This window comes from Fringilla coelebs, assembly GCF_963513975.1.
Source record: "Fringilla coelebs genome assembly, chromosome: 1".
NCBI lineage: Eukaryota > Metazoa > Chordata > Aves > Passeriformes > Fringillidae > Fringilla > Fringilla coelebs.
Window position 1 is genome coordinate 147066315 of NC_140028.1, and position 16997 is coordinate 147083311.

The window sequence follows — 16997 nt, forward strand, 5'->3', positions numbered from 1 at the left end:
GGGCATTCACAGCCACAGGTGTGCTGTCCCTCTGCTCAAAGCTCTCCAGAAGTGTTTAGATTTCACATGGGCAGGGGAAATGCAGTAACAGCCTTACCACAGCCCAGATCCTCTCACCTCTGCTTAAGCTGCTGCCACTTGAGTAGCAGCACCCCAGAGTGCTGCCAAAGGCCATCAGCAGTGTCACCCAGCCCTAGAGCACGGAAAAACAACAAACTTCCCTGAAAGCTCTGTAATTCCCTGTATTCCCAGTGCCCCAGCCAAGACAAAATGAAGCACTAACAGGATCCTGCTGGAGGAAGGATTATTAGGCAATTCTCTTCAATGGAAGAGTGGAAGAAAAGGAAGTTAAAGGTTTTTCTTCAAAATAAACCCATGCCCAGGATGGATGAGTTCTGTGTTGCTGCTGACAAGCACCCTAAAGTAAGACAACTCCATTGCAATTTGAGGCAATGAAGCAAATAAAGAGGGAAGAACAGAAACCCTGCAGTAGTGAACTCCCCTAAACAAGCACAGAGTGAGCCAGGGGCAAGTTAACAGAAGCCAGATAAATAAATAGACACAGCTCCAAAAGGAGAGTGGGATAAGGAAAAGAGAGTAAGGGAAAAGACCTAATCAAAAGAAGTGGAAGGAACAAAACCAGAAACTCCCACAAATGAAAAAAATGCTGATGCTCACCACTCTGACCATGTGGAGGAGTATGGATTTATCCTGAAAATACAAGTTAAGTTTCACCAGAGTAAAAAGCCCAGTGCCAAAATATGACAGGCAAGTAATAAGAACTGTAAGGAGACAGAAACTGAAAGCATAACTACCACAAACTTCAGCTATTTTTCCAAATCCATGTATGGCATTGGAAGGTAATTCTTATCTCAGTCCTCTCAGTCTTTTGGCTCAGTAAAAAGCCCAAATTTTGGACCATGGCATGGCTCCAGAAGGAATGAAGTAAAGATGATGGCACAGCTCCAAGGGTTGGTCCTGCAGGATCATGGCTACTGCAGTCCTCATGTCCTTCATAAACAATTGTGTCTGTCACAAGACAGGAGACAAAGAGGAGTCTGGTGCTGGACATCAGGCAGGACTGTCCCTCTGCACCTCTTGGGGAGCTTTGAACAGGGTCTCTGTTCACAAACACTGCATTTCCACAGGCTGCTGCTTTTTTGCAGGCTCCCCAAATCCCACCTCGAGGGCTGTGATGAGGTGGGAATGCGCTGTAGTGAGTGGGAAAGACAGGCTGGACACAGGGAACGAGCATGCAGAGTTGTATCACCACAGCCATCACTGAGAAAGTACAAACCCCCTGTGTTTCCTAAGGAAATAGCTATCCTTCCATCACATACCCATTCACTGAAAGCTGTTATTCCTGCTGTTTAACAGGGTACCAGCACTTGTCCTGCAAAACCCCATAATCCAGATGACTAAGGGTATAATTAGACTATCCCAAAAAATGCAGGTATCTCCTAAAAGCCTGCATGCTCCTCCAGAAGTGAATCACTTTTGTGTACAAATGGTTTTCTTTTGCTTTAGTTTCCCCGTCCTCTCCCCAGGTTAGATGAATATGTGGGAGTGGATGGGTGAGATCAGGGAGAAGCCAATCCATGCCCCTTCACATCAGCCAGCTGTAGGCTGGTTTGTTGTACCCTGGCATAATTGCATGTTAGGTATCAGTGTTCCCCAAAAAGACAAGATGCACATTTAAAAAAATTAATTCTAACTACAATTCATTTTTCAAGTAAATGTGTAAAGGGTAGATATTAACACAAAGTGTTCAAAATCCGGGGGGGGGATATGACTTTCCTGTCTTGGTGTCTTTCTCCCTTAAATTCTGCATCCAGCAAGCGTTACCGCCACCACCAGCACACGCAGCCCTCTTTTCACAGCGGAAAAGTCTCCAGCGCTTGGATCTCACAGTTAACCATTCCCAAGCTCCCAAACTCCGCCTTCCCTTCCATGCAATTCCCAGCACTTTATCGACGCTGGGACCCGACGTTTCTCCGTAAATCATCTGCGCGCACGGGGAACGCTCGGAGATAAATTCAAACAAACTCAAACCAGCGCGGCCGAGCGGCCCCTCCCGGCACCGGCCCCGGGACACGGGGACACGGGAGGGACAGCGCCGGATCCCCCTGTCCGGGGAGGAGCCCCCGGGATGGGCACGGGCACCGGGACGGGGATGGGGACAGCGATGGGAAAGGAGACGGGCACAGGGATGGGGAAAGGGACGGGATTGGGATGGGGCCAGCCACCAGGACAGGGGTAGGAACAGGGATGGGGATAAGAACAGGGATGTGCACGGGGATAGGGGCTGAGATGAGGATGGGGATGAGGAAGGAGACAGGGACAGGGACGGAATTGGGCCGGGTCCGGGCATGGGAGTGGGATGGGCAAAGGGACGGGGATAGAGGCCAGGACAGGGAAAAGGGACAAGGACTGGGATAACTAAGGTGATGGAGATCGGGAAGGGGTCGGGGCCGGGGACGGGACGGGCATAGGGATCGGGACAGGGATAAGGGACAGGGACAGTGATGACCAAGGTGACGGAGATCGGGAAGGGGGCTGGGCATAGGGTCGGGATGAGGGACAGGGCTGACCAAGGTGACGGAGATGGGGAAAGGGGCCGGGTACAGGGTCGGGGTAAGGGACAGGGCTGACCAAGGTGACGGAGATGGGGAAGGGCCGGGCACAGGGTCGGCGGTGGGGACAGGGCTGACCAAGGTGACGGAGATGGGGAAAGGGGCCGGGCACAGGGTCGGCGGTGGGGACAGGGCTGACCAAGGTGACGGAGATGGGGAAAGGGGCCGGGCACAGGGTCGGCGGTGGGGACAGGGCTGACCAAGGTGACGGCCATGGCAGATCGGGGACCGGGGCCGGGGCGGGGCAGCGCGCGCGGGACGCACCAACCGCCGCACGCTGCGCGCGCACGCGCGCGAGGCCTTGGCGCGCGCTTCATCTACCCCCCCCCTTTCTCCCCCCCACCTCGTCCCCGCTCGCCCTTGCCCGCCCGGCCCCGCCCCCTCCCCTTCGAACGCGGCCGTTGCCGCTCCCCGGCCAATCCCCGCCCGCCGCTGCCGCCGCTCCGGCCAATCGGCGGGCGGCGGGAGGGGGGTTGGGGCGCGCGCCGGGCGGGGGTGACGCAGGGAGTTTTTTCCTGTGACGCGCAGGTGCGTACGCGGGGCCGGCGCGCGGCGGCGGCGGTCACGTGGTGCGGCCCCGCCGCTGCCAGCGCCGCGCGTCCCGAGCGCGCTCCGGCCGCCGCCGCTCCCCCCGCGCCCCCCGCATGTCGCTGGCGCCGCGCCCCGCGCCCCCACAGCCGCCCGCCGCCGCCCTCCGCCGCAGCCGCCACCGCCCTTGATGTGGTTCGGGGCCGGGCGGGGGAGAAGATGCCGCCGTCCAAGTCCCGCAAGATCGCGATCCTGGGCTACCGGAGCGTGGGTGAGCGCGGCGCGGGTTTCGCGGCGGGGGTGCGGGCGGGGTGCTCCGGGTGCCGCCGCATCGCCCTCCCCCGCGGCGGCGGCGGCGGCAGGTGCAGCGGAGGCAGCGGCGCTTCCCGCCGCCCCGAGCGCGCAGCCGCGGCCCGAGGGAGGGAGCGAGGGAGGCCCCGCCATGGCGGCGCCGCAGAGCTGCGGGCCCGCGGCCGCCGTGCCCTTAATAGGAAGTTTCGCCCCCCGCACTCCCCGAACGCAGCCCGGAAAAGCGGGACCGGGGGAGCTGCGGACAGGGGTCCTGCCCCGCCGGCTTGGCGGCGCTGGGGTCCAGCTCCATCCAGCGCTCCGTGTGGAGCGAGCCCGGAGAAGGGCAGCGGAGCTGGGGAAGGGTCTGGAGCGCGTGTTCTGTGAGGAGCGAACGCGGGAGCTCAGCCCGGAGAAAAGGAGGCTCGGGGGAGGCCTCAGCGCTCTCCGCAAGTCCCTGACAGGAGGGTGCCGCCTGGGCTCTGCTCCCAGGCAGCCAGCGATAGGACATGAGGACATGGTCTTCAGCTGTGCCGGGGGAAGTTTGGGTTGGACACCAGGAAAAATTTATTCTCAGAAAGAGTGATCGGACACTGGAATGGGCAGCCCAGGGAGTTGGTGGAGTCACCATCCCTGGAGCTGTTTAAGCAGACTGGACGTGGCACGCAGTGCCGTGGTTGACGCGGTGATGTTGGGTCCCTGGTCCACCTCAGAGCGCTTTTGCAGCCTCGGTGGCTCTGTGATTTAGAGCCAGTTTGAAACGCTGGCGAGGCCAGGCGGGTCTGTTGCCCGTGTCTGGCCCGTTTCTGCTCCCGTGGAGGTGTTGGTGCGGCGGCAGCAGCAGCGCGGCCGCTGTTCCCGAGGGGCGCCTCGGCTCCGGGCTGTGCCCAGCACGGCGCTGCTGGGACAATCCAGCGCGGGCTCATCCGCTGGGACGAACTTCGTGGAAGCGTCCAGCACGAGTCTATAGCAGCTGATGGAGGGTTTTGTTCCATCTAAAAAAGTGTGATCCTCCCCCATTCTCCTGCATTTGATGGAGAACGGTTTCAGATGTTCGGGTTCTTGGAGCTGAGGGGAACACGCTGTAGTACAGCCGGTGCTAATCGATCAAACTTAAAAGCATAGATCAATGTGGAAGATAATGTGTGGTTGGGGGAAGAAAAAGATGCTACAGAGTGATACTACTCTGATATAAATGGGGTTTTTACATTGAAAGCAGTGACTATGTCAGTAATTCATCTTCCGTGGCACATAGCATAAAGAACCCTTTAAAAAAGCTTTTTAAAATATATATTTAAAAAAAGGCTAAATAAGGAGAGCTTTTTTTTTTTTTTTGCATTTTGTGCATAGCTGCAGCCAGCTTGGTGTTTGAATTTGTTTGATGAATTTGTCCAGTCCTTAAACAGAGCAGTGAGTTGTAGATTGATCAGTTTGCACAGTCTGTATGACATCACTTGTTGCAGTCTGTTCATTGTCTTGTTGTTATGTTTTCTTTCTTTGAGCCCTGGTGGGAGCAAAGCAATGGGCAGTGTAAGTGGGAAGGGGAAATGCTTGAAATTCTGTTCTTTGGAAGTCTGTGGTGGGGACTGGGTGTACTGTTGAGCTTTGGTCCTTCATCTGTTGACATTGACAAGCAGCAGTCAGAAAATCAGATATTAGCAGGGTGTAGGACCAGTTAAGGAGAAACAGAGAAGCAGTAAAATGTTGTTAGTTAGCTTGGGGGATGTGAGCAATAGTACTTGTGAAAAGGATGGCTAAAATGTTACCTGTCAAGAACAAATGCTGAACTTCTTTAACTAAAGTTTTCTGGGACTAGTGTGGAATTGGGCTTGATAGGACAAGACCAATTTTATTAGGAGAGCTAAAAGTTGTATGAACATAGAATTAAGAGGAAGGGAAAAATCTGATTTACTGGAATTTCCTTTCGTTGTCATTAAATTTCTCAGCAAATACTTAGGTAAAAGTTCAAGCAGTAGAAATGGGCCATTGAGGTGCTACTTCCATCTTGTAAAGCTGTTAGAAAAGCAGGAAGGTTAACCTGTGAGGTTTAGATTGTCCTCTGCTTCCCCAAATATGCCTCCTAAGGTGTAGTAGGGTGGGGACTGAGTTTGGCTTCAGGGAAACTTTTGATTAAGTCTTGCTTTGTATTACGATGGCAAGGATATCAGTTGAACCCTGGGTAAGAAAGGATATAATCTCATTTTAGGACGAGTGTTTGGGTGGTAGAAAAGGAAATAGGTTTCTTTTGGAGGAAATGCTGCATTGTATAGAGGTAATGCTCATTAAAGTGGGGAATAATTCCAGAATCTGAAGGACTGGAAGGAAATGCTTTCTACATTTCCTTTTGTAATTCGGGAACGGCATTGTTTTGCATTAACATTAATCTTGACCCTGGAATTAGGGAGGCTAACTCTGGAGAGTTGTAAAATGCTTGCAGCTTCGTTGGTTGGCCCTAAATGCTTAGGGGACCTGTTCTCGGAAGTTGGGTGCTCCCCCTGTAACTGCAGTGTTTGAGGTGAAACTGTCATAAAACGGGGAGCTCCTTTTCCCGTGTTTCTCTCTGTCAGGTGCTGAAATAACCAGGTTTTGATGATGATGTATGTCAAGCAGTGAGCTTTTCCCTACAGCTGTTGATTCAACAGCACCGTGGGTCTCTCAGATTACAAATGTGTACAGTGATGGGTGGGCACACCCTCCCTGGGGATTTGTGAAACAGGCTCTGAAAATTGTACTTCTTCGTGCTAAGAGCTTGTTTATTTTATTACATTAAATTTTAATCTTATCCCTCTGCTGTTGTCAGGTAAACTAGAGGTTGGGAGTGGTATTCTGGTATAATAGTTCTCAGAATAGAAAATTCAGGAGTCTGCTTCTTTGAATACACTCCCTCTATCTTTCAACACCACCATCAAGCGTTTCATATGTGAAACTTTTATTCTTTGCTGATGGGAGAGATCACAGAAGCCTCATGAATTCCCAGGCAGTCATACTTTCTGAGATGTAGACAGAGTATTTGCCAGGAGCTTCAGGAGGTATTTTTTGGTGAGGAAGACTGATTATCTGTGGATACAGCATGCAGGTCGTGGCATGACGTGAGACAAAATCACGCAAGGCTGTCTCTGTTGGGTTTTGCTCAGGCTTAAATTGGTCTAAGAAAGTTAAATTCCATTATGTAATTGTGCTTGTCTCAGCAAGGTTCTGAGTAGAAATCAGATGGATTTCATCCCTGCGTTTGAGTTTCACGGCAGAGGAACTTGACTTCCATTAATGTTAGCTGGGAAGTGATCAGAGTGGATCAGCTGTTAGAGATTTGAGTCTGAAAGAAATCTGTCTTGTGCATGATGAAGCATAAAATTTTATTTTACTGCCTTCACTAAAAAGAATCTTCATATTTGTATTTTGGTCATAACTTAATATCTCAAATATAGTTGGAAATAATGGATTTGTTTGGAAATAAATCAAGCAGGACTAAGATTTTTCTGAATCTTTTTAGAGTAATAGCCTCTCTAAAAAGCAGGGTAGAGTTGCCAAAAATGCTTTGTGTTCAATTTCATTCTCTTTCTGTTTATAGAACAGATGTGCAAATTCAGACCGCAAATGCCTGTAGGAAAGAAGTTTGTTAGATCATCTTGTAAAGTATCTTATTACTGGGATTCTCTGTATTATACTGAATGGATGGATTTAAAATGAGTAGGAAGGTATTATTTGGATCAGTTGCTTCAGTTGTAGGTCTTTATCTCAGCCTGATTCCTTTTGTGCTGTTTGGATAAGTTGTGCTGCTGGTTTTACAGATGTACTTGCAGAAACAGGAATCCTCTTTCTGAATTTTACATGTTTGGACTGGTCATCTGAAAATGCTGTCCTGGGCAGTTAATGGCTCTGAGGGAAAAATCCAGTGAATAGTAGGGAACTTACCTATTTTCTTCCCCAGATAAGTAAATCAACTTCTTTTGTGTGTGTAGGTGTAGAGCAGGCCATGCTGCAGGCAGAAGTAGTCATGGTCTGACTGTGGCATGCAGGTATCAAAAAAAAAAACAGTGATGGAACAAAATGATCTGTCAGGATTAGATTTGTATGGAAAGGCTTCCAGGTGATTGTATCCAGCTAAAAAAAATGCCTCTGCCCCCTCCACTTTGCTTGAAAAGCAAGAGGGCAGAAAAAGCTGTAACTTCAATATGGACCTGTAAACAGTAACAATAATTATGGCAAAACGTAGTTTGAAAACAGGAGTTGTGTGAATATTAGGAGGTTTAGCAGTGTAAAATGGAGCTGGGGCTTTGCTGTTCGTGTCTGAAAGATGGCATCTGCTCTCACAGCAGCGTTCCGCCCCGAGCAGGGATCCCTCTGGGGTTGGATGGGGGAAGTGGTAATTTTAGCAGGCGATAAATTGCCCGTGTAAATGTCAACAGAGGAGGAATGGAGAAATTACCGCTGTCGTGTGCCGTAATTTGGTTTACACAATCGACTGTGTCCGCAACACGGGAAAGCCTGAGATTTACCAGGAAAATTGAGCGGTTCGGGAGCCAGCTGATATGTAAGGTTACATTTTGCTGTCCCTTGTAAAGTGCCAAGATGACTTCCACAGCCCTTCCCTCGCCAGGGCCGCAGTGGCTCTGCCAGGGTGCGGCAGTGCTGGAGGAGGAAAGGTTGCAGCTCCTGGGGGACCGGGATGAGGCTGGAAATGCCAGCTTTAATTGCATTTCGGTGTTAGTGGCTGCGATAGTGGCTACAGCAGGGAAAGCTGCTACAGAGCATTTGATAGCAGTAGCTGGAAGCACTAGAGGCAGCATGTTCAGCTGTAATATCAAGCCACCGTAGGGTTATTTGAGGACACTGCTAGAGGATTAACTCTTAAATTGCCTACTCTGATCTGTCAATGGCAACACTTGCACGTTTTGCTTGTATGTATGGGGGCGTTTTGGTGTTTGATTACACAACTTGAAGTTAACATTGACAGGAAAAGCCAAATGAAATGTAGATCCTGTAATTTATAAGCTATATAAAGTTGGAGCTCTTCATTTAGATATACTACAGTGCCTGGAGTGTAGGTTCTGGCTCAGGCAGCCACCTCTGCGGTACAGGCTGCTGCGGAAACTCGGCGTGACCACGCAGCCGGGATTAGAAGAGCAGGCTAAAAAGTGATAAATGCCATTATGATTAATTTCCTGTAGCTCTCCTGAAGGTGACATCCAAGGGCGTGCTTTAAAAACTGCTCAACTTAATTGTGTATTCCATCCAAAATCGAAACAGCTTCTCTGTGGGATGTTCATAATGCACTCAGGCTCTGTGAATCCTGCATGAGTCAATTGGCTGGTGTCATCTCAAATTCTCCTAAATCAGAAGCTGCAGACATGAAGCGTGGTGCTTAAAAACACGAAGTGGCCCTTGCCAGTCATGAATTGGTCTCCTTAAGGATTTGAGAGGTTCCCTTTTGTTTTCCAAGGTTTGTATTTGAAGTGAATGGCAGATTTGTTGTGGATTTGATAATGTGAGAAAGCAAAATCTGCTTCTGGAGTTTGGGGGATGGTTGTTCCTTAAAATTTCTCTCTTCCAATCCTGGTCACGACACTGGCGTCACACTGTGGCTCCTGCCCATTGAGGGCAGCTCTCCTGTAAATGAGGGTATGTGGGATGGAGGAAAAGGGCAGTGTGGACAAAATCCATGATTTATGTTGCCCAGCAGACCTTTTAACAAGATTTCAGATTATTAAGTTTACTAAAAGCAAATTAACATGGACCATTACAGTTGCATTTCCTTTTGGAGAAGTGGATGCTGAATTGGGTTTTTTTGTGAGGTAAATTGGGTTTTTTGCTTGTATTGAACTCGTCACAAGGAAGGAAACTGAGGCAATTTTTGAACGGGCTTTCAGGTGCAGCTTTTCTCAAGAAACATCCAAGCCACTTTGTTTTTTAATTGCCACATAATGAAGGCAGATGCAAATGAACTCTGTAGGCTGGGGCACCTTTTGGCCCTAATTGAGCTAATCCCCACTGTGGCTGGAAGTCAGACCTTGCTATCCCCACCCAGGGGTGCGATTGGAAGGCTGTCCACCAGCTCAGGGGATTGATTTCTTTAAAAAGTAAAGCAACCAGAAGGGAAAGTTCTTGTATCCTTCAACTGGTGGGCTCAGTGAGTGTAGCCCTGACAGGGGGAATGGGGCCAGGAGCACAGGATTTTGGGGAGGGTGGTGTAGGCTCTTTGTGGCTCTGCAGATTTCCCTTCAGTCAGACTTGTTACAGAACCACATCTGTAAGTGTTTTCCTCCACCACCTGAGACAGGCATGGATGCCTTTTGGTCAACTTTCAGCAGTGGAACTTCTGAACTGGACCTGTTCTCTTGATGGAAAAAGATGGCCTTGTGCAGGTGGTGAGATGTGTGCTAGGGAGCCATGGAGAAATCGAGTTCTTGAAGGTTCTTGTTTAAATAACCTTCTGTAGTCAAATCTAATCAATTCATGCGGAATTGAGGAAAAAAATGTTTGACCTGGGGTAAACCTAAACCTTGTTCCAGAAGTCTTTAAATTCAGATGGTGCCTCAAGTGATACAATCTGGAATTTTCTGGAAACACATGCTAGTAAAGATGTTGCAATTGATCAAAGCTTCAGGAAAAGACCTATAAGAACATGGAATCCAGCCCTTAACCCAGGACTGCCAGGTCCACCACTAAACCATATCCACACAGGTTTTAAATGCCTCCAGGGCTGGTGGCTCACCTGGTTCCCTGGACTGCCTTTTCCAAGGCTTGACAACACTTTCTGTGAAGGAATTTTTTCTGTCATCTAATCTAAACCTCCTGACACAACCTCTTGTTTTCTCTTGTCCTATTGATTGTTATTTGGGAGATGAGGCTGAAGTGAAAGGTGTTCAGAGGTGCTGATTTCCTTCCTAGGTGGAAAGCCAGTGGAAACAAATCTAAACTGTGTTGCTTTTCAGCATGGCCTTCAGTCTTTGGGAGGATACCTTTCAAAGTATCTATTTCTTGCAAATACTGGTTGACCTCTCAACCTGGCTGAGTTCTCCTTTGGATGTGTTTATCAGCACTTGGAGCCTGGGGGTGAATCCCAGCTACTTCATTGTTGAAATGCTCTGGTTCTTCCTCAGTTTACCATACACATGTTGATTGCTGGGCATGTACATTTTAAGAAGTGAAGGATGCTGGATGAGACAGTGGTGAATGAAGCATTGGTGCAAACAGATGACACAGATTCTGCAAATGCAGATTTTGGATTATGAAGCACAATATTCCACAAGATGAAGTTACGACAAGCAAAAGACCAGCTTGTGCCTTGGGGGCTCCTGCAAAAGGGAAGTCTGGTAGAATTTCTTATGGGACTTCTTATGTGAATTAGAGAACTTGAGCTAGAACAAAAGGAGGAAATGTACAGTGGTTTGATTTGGTTGGAATCATCAGGAGTTTGTGGGTAATGGCCAAAGGTTATGAGGCATGAGACTAAGTGCATGATTCCTGAAGGGCTTTTAAGGAATGAAAGATCCTGTGTGACACTTGAGGATTAGTTCAGAAAAGTTGTGGTCTATGTTAAATAGATATCAGCTGCAGAAATCACAATTCCCTTATAGATTATACTTTAAACAGTGAATTTTTCTTTCAACACTGTTTTTAAATATGACACTAAAATCTCAAAGATTGAGGAGTCAGTATTTCTGGGATGGTTGTCAGTGTTGTTGAGTATTTTAGATTACAGGAACCAGAACATGGTGTGTGCCAAACCTAGTTATTTGTGTTCTGTGGGGTATAGAGTTAAATTAATTTTAATTTGGAAAAAGATGGAATATATAAGTGGTCCTCAGTGTGTGGATGTAAACATGTGCAAGTGTAATACAAAATTAGGATATGAAAGTGTCTCTTGACAACGTTGTCTCCAGAGTTAGTGGGATACATCTGTCTAGCTTCAACAGCTTGTCAGATTGTATTGCCAAAACTTCATTCAATATGTATGACCTCCTTTAAAGGTACTCTTGCTGTATGCAAAAGAGCTGGGATGCATAATATGTAGGAAAACTCCATTAAATCTGCCCTACAAACTGTCAAAACAATCAAGCACTTGACATTAATGCAGTAAAGTGTATTTTGCTTCAAGGCTTGTTATTCCATCAATAACAAATTTTTGGTCTTCTGAAATCTCTTTCAAAATTAGCATTTTTTAATTAGAATTGGAAGTTTCTGCTTTGAAATGTGCATATAAACAAGCACCATGTTTCTTAGTGTGGTGAAGTACCTTGTTCTTCATTGCTTTCTTGGAAATGGTGTTTGCTTCTTTTATATGGTTTGACCCTGGTGAATAAATTCAAAAGGAAGGTGTTGGTTGTGCTGTTTCCACCTTCATATTTTGAGAAAAAAAAATCAAAACTCTTCATGAACCTTTTGAAGTTGCTAAACTTAAGTATAAAAATGGTTCAGCTGGAAGGTAATGCAAGTTTTTCTGAGCAGTGAAAGTAGGAAGAATAAGTTGTCTGAATGTTTCAAAATCTTGTTCCTTATACAGAGCATATAGGAGTCTTAAGGTACCTCAGCCTTTTTTCTGCTTGTCCTTCTACAACTGCACATTTTTATCACACTTTTATCCCCAAGAGTGGTGATAGGACAGAGGAGGAGCTAATGTAAAACTTGCAGAGCTGATGGGTTGATCTGCAGACAGACAAATAGAATGTTCTGCTGTGTCTCCTGAAGCCTGACCTGGCTTTAGGTTGTCTTAAGCTGTAGTTCAATACTCAGCTGCTTGTCTAAGCTGTGTGGTTGTGCTAGAGAAGCCTTGGGAAGTGAAGTATCCAGCTTGTATTTGCAAGGGCTTTCTCAGGTGCTGGAGCAGGACTGGCTGGAAGATGCTTGACTTGAGAAAAAATGGAAAAAATAAATTGTTTTTATTTATTGCAAATTGCAGGTGTCATCCTTATTTATCCTCCTGGGGTACTTTCAGGGGAGTTGAGGGAGGGTGGGAATGAGATGGCAGTAGTGAAGTTTTTTTGATTTGTTCTGTGTTTTTCTTCTTCCCTGCAAAGGTCAGAATTCTATATTGTGATCATTTAGTACTGTATAATACAAAAAATGAGAATAGGAAAGTACTATTCTTATCCAAAACTTCTTAATTTGAAGCACCTATTGAGCCAACAGATGGATACGTGCTGGTTGGGAAGGTAAGAAAGCCAGCTGGCTGTCATGGCAGGCAAGAATTTGATAGTGAGATACAGCAAACAAGGGTTACCTATTCTATCTTCTCTGCCCTGTGGCAAAATCAGCTATGTCACGTCGTATCTGACAGATCTTTGGCTTAAATTCCCTTAACATTTCCCAAGGTTGGGGGCTTTAATGATTCTTCTGGTATTCTGTGTGGTGTTATTCTTACCCTGGAGCCTTATTTTTGCCCTGCTGTTTTACCCATGTGCATCAGGCAAGATTTTGGTATATTATTATTTTAAACCTCCCATACTGTTGATGGATTGTCCTCTGTATTCAGCAGCTGCTCTTGGGTAGATGGTAAGTGTCTAAATGCAGGAGGCTTGCAGCCAGCCTTGGTGGGGAGGGGTTGAGGACTAATTCCAGCTGGGTAAAGTGCAGGGCTGTGAAGATGGCATTTAACAGATTGTGGCTTTCTTCAACCCTGATAAATAGAGGGGAGGAGCTTCCTTGATCAGCAGAGGTTACATGAAGGTACCTGTGCAGTTAATTCAGAGAAGATCTAGAGCTGAAATGGAGAAGAGACAACAGTAACAACAAAAAGCCATCAGAACCTGGTGGTTGTGAGAGAGCTGTGTAGAGGAGGGAACAGTTCAGGCACACGTTGGTTTTTATGTTAGTGTGGTTATGTATTGATCCACTGGGTTAGCACACAAAAAATAGTCAAGGCTCAACAATATGAACATTAATCAAAACTCTTGTCCACCAGTTGTGGACAGAGATGTGATGGGGTTGACCATGTCTTGCTCTGCTGGAGGAAGGAGTCAACACAACTCTTTGTCAGTATCCCCAAGGACCACCTTCCGTCTTCTGTGCTAAGAGATTTTGGTATTGCAGGGTTGGTACTGCAGTGCCTGATGCTTCATGCAGCCTTGGGGGCTTCCCCCATGTGGGAATTGCAGGTGAATGGTGCTGTCTGCTGATCCTGGGTGCTGGTAGCAGCTGTCCATGAGTGTCAGGGTTTATTGGCTGGCATTGGGTTGGTCAGACCTTGGACCAGCAGTGGTGACATAAAGAGCCGGAAACATTGACTGACCACCTAGCAGTTACACACTGCTGCAGAGTGGAGCTGTCTGTTGTTCCCAAGATCTTTTAGTGGTTATTATGCAGTTTGATTTATGTATTTTTATATGTTGTACAAGTAGCCTGCCATTGTGGGCACAGATCAGTTGTATCTTCCAGCTTTTGCTGCTGTTGGTGGAGAGCTCTTTGAGCTTCCAGCAGAGTAAGACTGGAACTTCTCAGCAGTAGTCACAGAGTGTGCTTCACATGATTTGATTGGATGATGTTACCAAGAGAGGGAATATTACCATTACTCTCCTGTCAGAATTTTGTCAGGAACTTGCCTTCTGCCATCTTTTAACAAGGAAAAGAGAAATACATCTCTTACTTTTGTTCTTGCAATTCCAGGAAGATCCTGAGGCCCTCTGGTCACATGCATTTCAGCAGTACTGCCAAGATGATCTATTCTTCACCCATTTCAGCTGCTTTTAGTATTACTTGGTGTTACAGTATGCTCAGGGTCGTGTTCCTAGACTTGTGTTTTTAAATGATGCCAGGAAAGGTTTAATGATGTTTTCAGACTTGGCCCTCTGCTTGGTGGTGGCTGTAAGCAGTGATTGATATATGGTGGCCACAGTGTTGGCAACTGTGAATCCTATGGCTCCAGTCCTCAAGGTCCTTTTTAGGATGTCAGTAGAACTGTATGTCAGTAGAACTGAGGTCTCTCATCTTGGTAAGGCTTCTCTTTCTCTCTTACTGGTCTGAAAATGCAAGTGAGATTTGTGGAAGGAAGGGTTCATCCTGTTTCCTAATGGAACTTGAAAGTTTAACAGGCCATGTCTGTGCAGAGGGTGGAGAGCTGATACTGTGACTGCAGCTGGAAGGATCCACTTGAAGAAAGAATGGCAATTTAAGTTGTACATCCCAGAAATCTTTAGCTGCGAAAAGGAAGTGACTGGAATGTGAGAGTTTGGTCCCTTGTGTGGAAACTAAAACCTTGAAGATAGAAAGGGGGAATGCATGGAATGCATTAAAGCAAGAGATGTGTTATTTCTCATGATGTAGTATTTAAAACTGATTTAATGATGAAACAACGTCAGTTCCTGAAGGGATCTTTGAAAAACATTTCATTTCATGTTGTACATAGCCAATAATCCAAGGAAAGGTCAAGTTTATTCAAACACCTAATGAGCTGCTTGAAATGTGTGTATAGGGAGAAAGGACTTGGATTCTCCCCAGCAGCAGAAGTTGAATTTTGCCCCTTTGGAGAGGAAGTCAGTAAAAATTTCAGGCTCTTTACCTTTAGGTGTGTCATAAACTGCAATGTTAGGGTCTGATCTTTAAGCTTAATAAACTTCCTTTTAGGAGTTCTTAGGGTTTAACCCATTGGGCAGCTGAGCACCACACAGCCATTCATTCACCTCCCGGAGTGGGACTGGGGACATAGTTGGGGAAAAAGATGAAATGGAATTGGGATACAGACAGTTTAATAGGACAGAAAAGGAAAGGTAAATGATAGTAAGGGTAAAAAATATACAAGTGATGCACAAAGCAGTTGCTCACCACCCACCTCCAATGCCATTGAATTTCTGCTGCCACCTGAAATATTTTAAGCCTTGTGCTGTGGGAAGGTGCTGCAGGGATGCACAGTTTCTGCAGGAAGTCTGAAGGCAATACAGAGTATGGTATTTATCTGAGAAATACAGGTTGACTGTCTGGGGTAGGAATGTTTGAATTTCCTTTGCAGTTAAAGAACACCAGGATGCAGTTCCCCTGACCTCTTTAAAGCATCTCTGATGCAGCCAGGTATGCATGCATTCCATGGCCTGGTGAGGTATATGCCACAGAGGTTGTTGTTTTGGGGTTTTTTTCGGAAGCTTTGTAACACCTTTTCCCATCTTTGACAACTGACAGTAAACACATGGAATTAAAATTCATGTAACTTATAAAAAGGGAAACAGGAGGAAAGCTGCAGCCTGGTGCTTTCCTGCCAGCAAGAGTAGCAAGCAGAGGTAACTGGACTGTTTGCTAAAATAACTAAAAGATTTCTTTTGACAGTCCTTTGCTGTAGTTACTGACTTTATTGGAGACAAAATGGACTGCCTGGAAGTATAAGCCATTGCAGGAATGCAATGGAATTTTTCTCTACATACTTGTTTGGACATGTAATACATTGCAACACAGTTTAAGTGAGCATTGAGGGATGAGCACTGCTGTAGGATGGAACAAACCTGCTGCTAAATATCAGGGAATAAAGTACATGCTCTCTTCTTGCTTTCTTTACAGGAAATATGATCTAGATAGCATTAGGACTCTTGGCTTGTGCTCAGAAGGCTCACTGCTGCTGACCTAGCAAAGGCCTGCAAGTACTCCTGTGAGTGTGACCAATTGCTTTGAAATCTGAAGAAAATAAAGGAAGCCATGTGGCTTTGTTTCTAAACAACTGCTCTCAGATTTCCTCTGGCTTGCAGAGGAATACCTCTGATAAACCTCAAGAAGATTGTGCAATGCAGATGGAAGGGAAACAACCATCTCCCAGCAGGCTCATGCTCTTGGGTGTTACAGACCATCATGTGCAACTCCTCCTTTACAGCAGAAGTAGTTCTTGCTACAAAACCTTGTCTTAGACTTCAAATGTATTTCCTTGTATGTTAATTTATAAAAAAAATAGAGCAGGAGAAGGCAGGGGACAGTTGTAGCAATGAGACAGAGTGCCAAAGAAGCTAAAGAACTTTGGTTGTCCTGAAAAGCTGATCTGCTCTTTGGTTTGTCATAAAGGGTTCTGCAGTGTTTGAAGCTTCTTATCACATTACCAAAAGATGTGTCATCGAGGTCCTCCAACTTTCACTCCTTCAGAACTACAACCTTTAGTCTGTGCTCCAGAAAGCTCAGACAGCATGTTGAGAGAGGAGTGCCGCCACTGTGTTGCAAATCAAGCATGAGTATCATGAGCAACTGCAGGAATTGAGGAAGAGTTTTGTGTCTAAGCATCAGAAAATATTTTTTTAGTCCTGTTACTGTAATGCTGACATCACGAGGAAATCACTACAAAAATGTATAAGATTACAGCTCTATGTAGATGTTTATATAATTCCTCATGATTAAAAGTCTAATAGTAGAATTAAGTTACATCTGAGTAAAACACAAACTACTCATTGTATTTCTGTCTCCAGAGACTTAGAAACAGAATTCTTTATTGACCCAGATGTATCATTTTTGTAGTCATTAGACTAATTCACCAAATACAAAGCAATGATCAGCAAAACAGGAACTACACAGCCATAATTAGTACCTGGGGGGGTATCTTAATTAACTATAGAAGGTTGCTAACGATGTGGCCTGAGATGAATGATG

At 46.3% G+C, this 16997-nt stretch overlaps 1 protein-coding gene across 1 annotated transcript in view; it reads left to right on the plus strand.

The window, feature by feature from the left end:
• The first annotated feature begins 3204 nt into the window (after window positions 1-3204).
• RHEB (Ras homolog, mTORC1 binding) overlaps window positions 3205-16997 on the plus strand; it is a 38769-nt gene continuing 24976 nt past the window's right edge. The window contains exon 1 of the mRNA XM_084209062.1: window positions 3205-3432. Coding sequence (XP_084065188.1) covers window positions 3381-3432 — 52 coding nt within the window. The 5' untranslated portion in view covers window positions 3205-3380. The remainder of the gene's footprint in view (window positions 3433-16997) is intronic.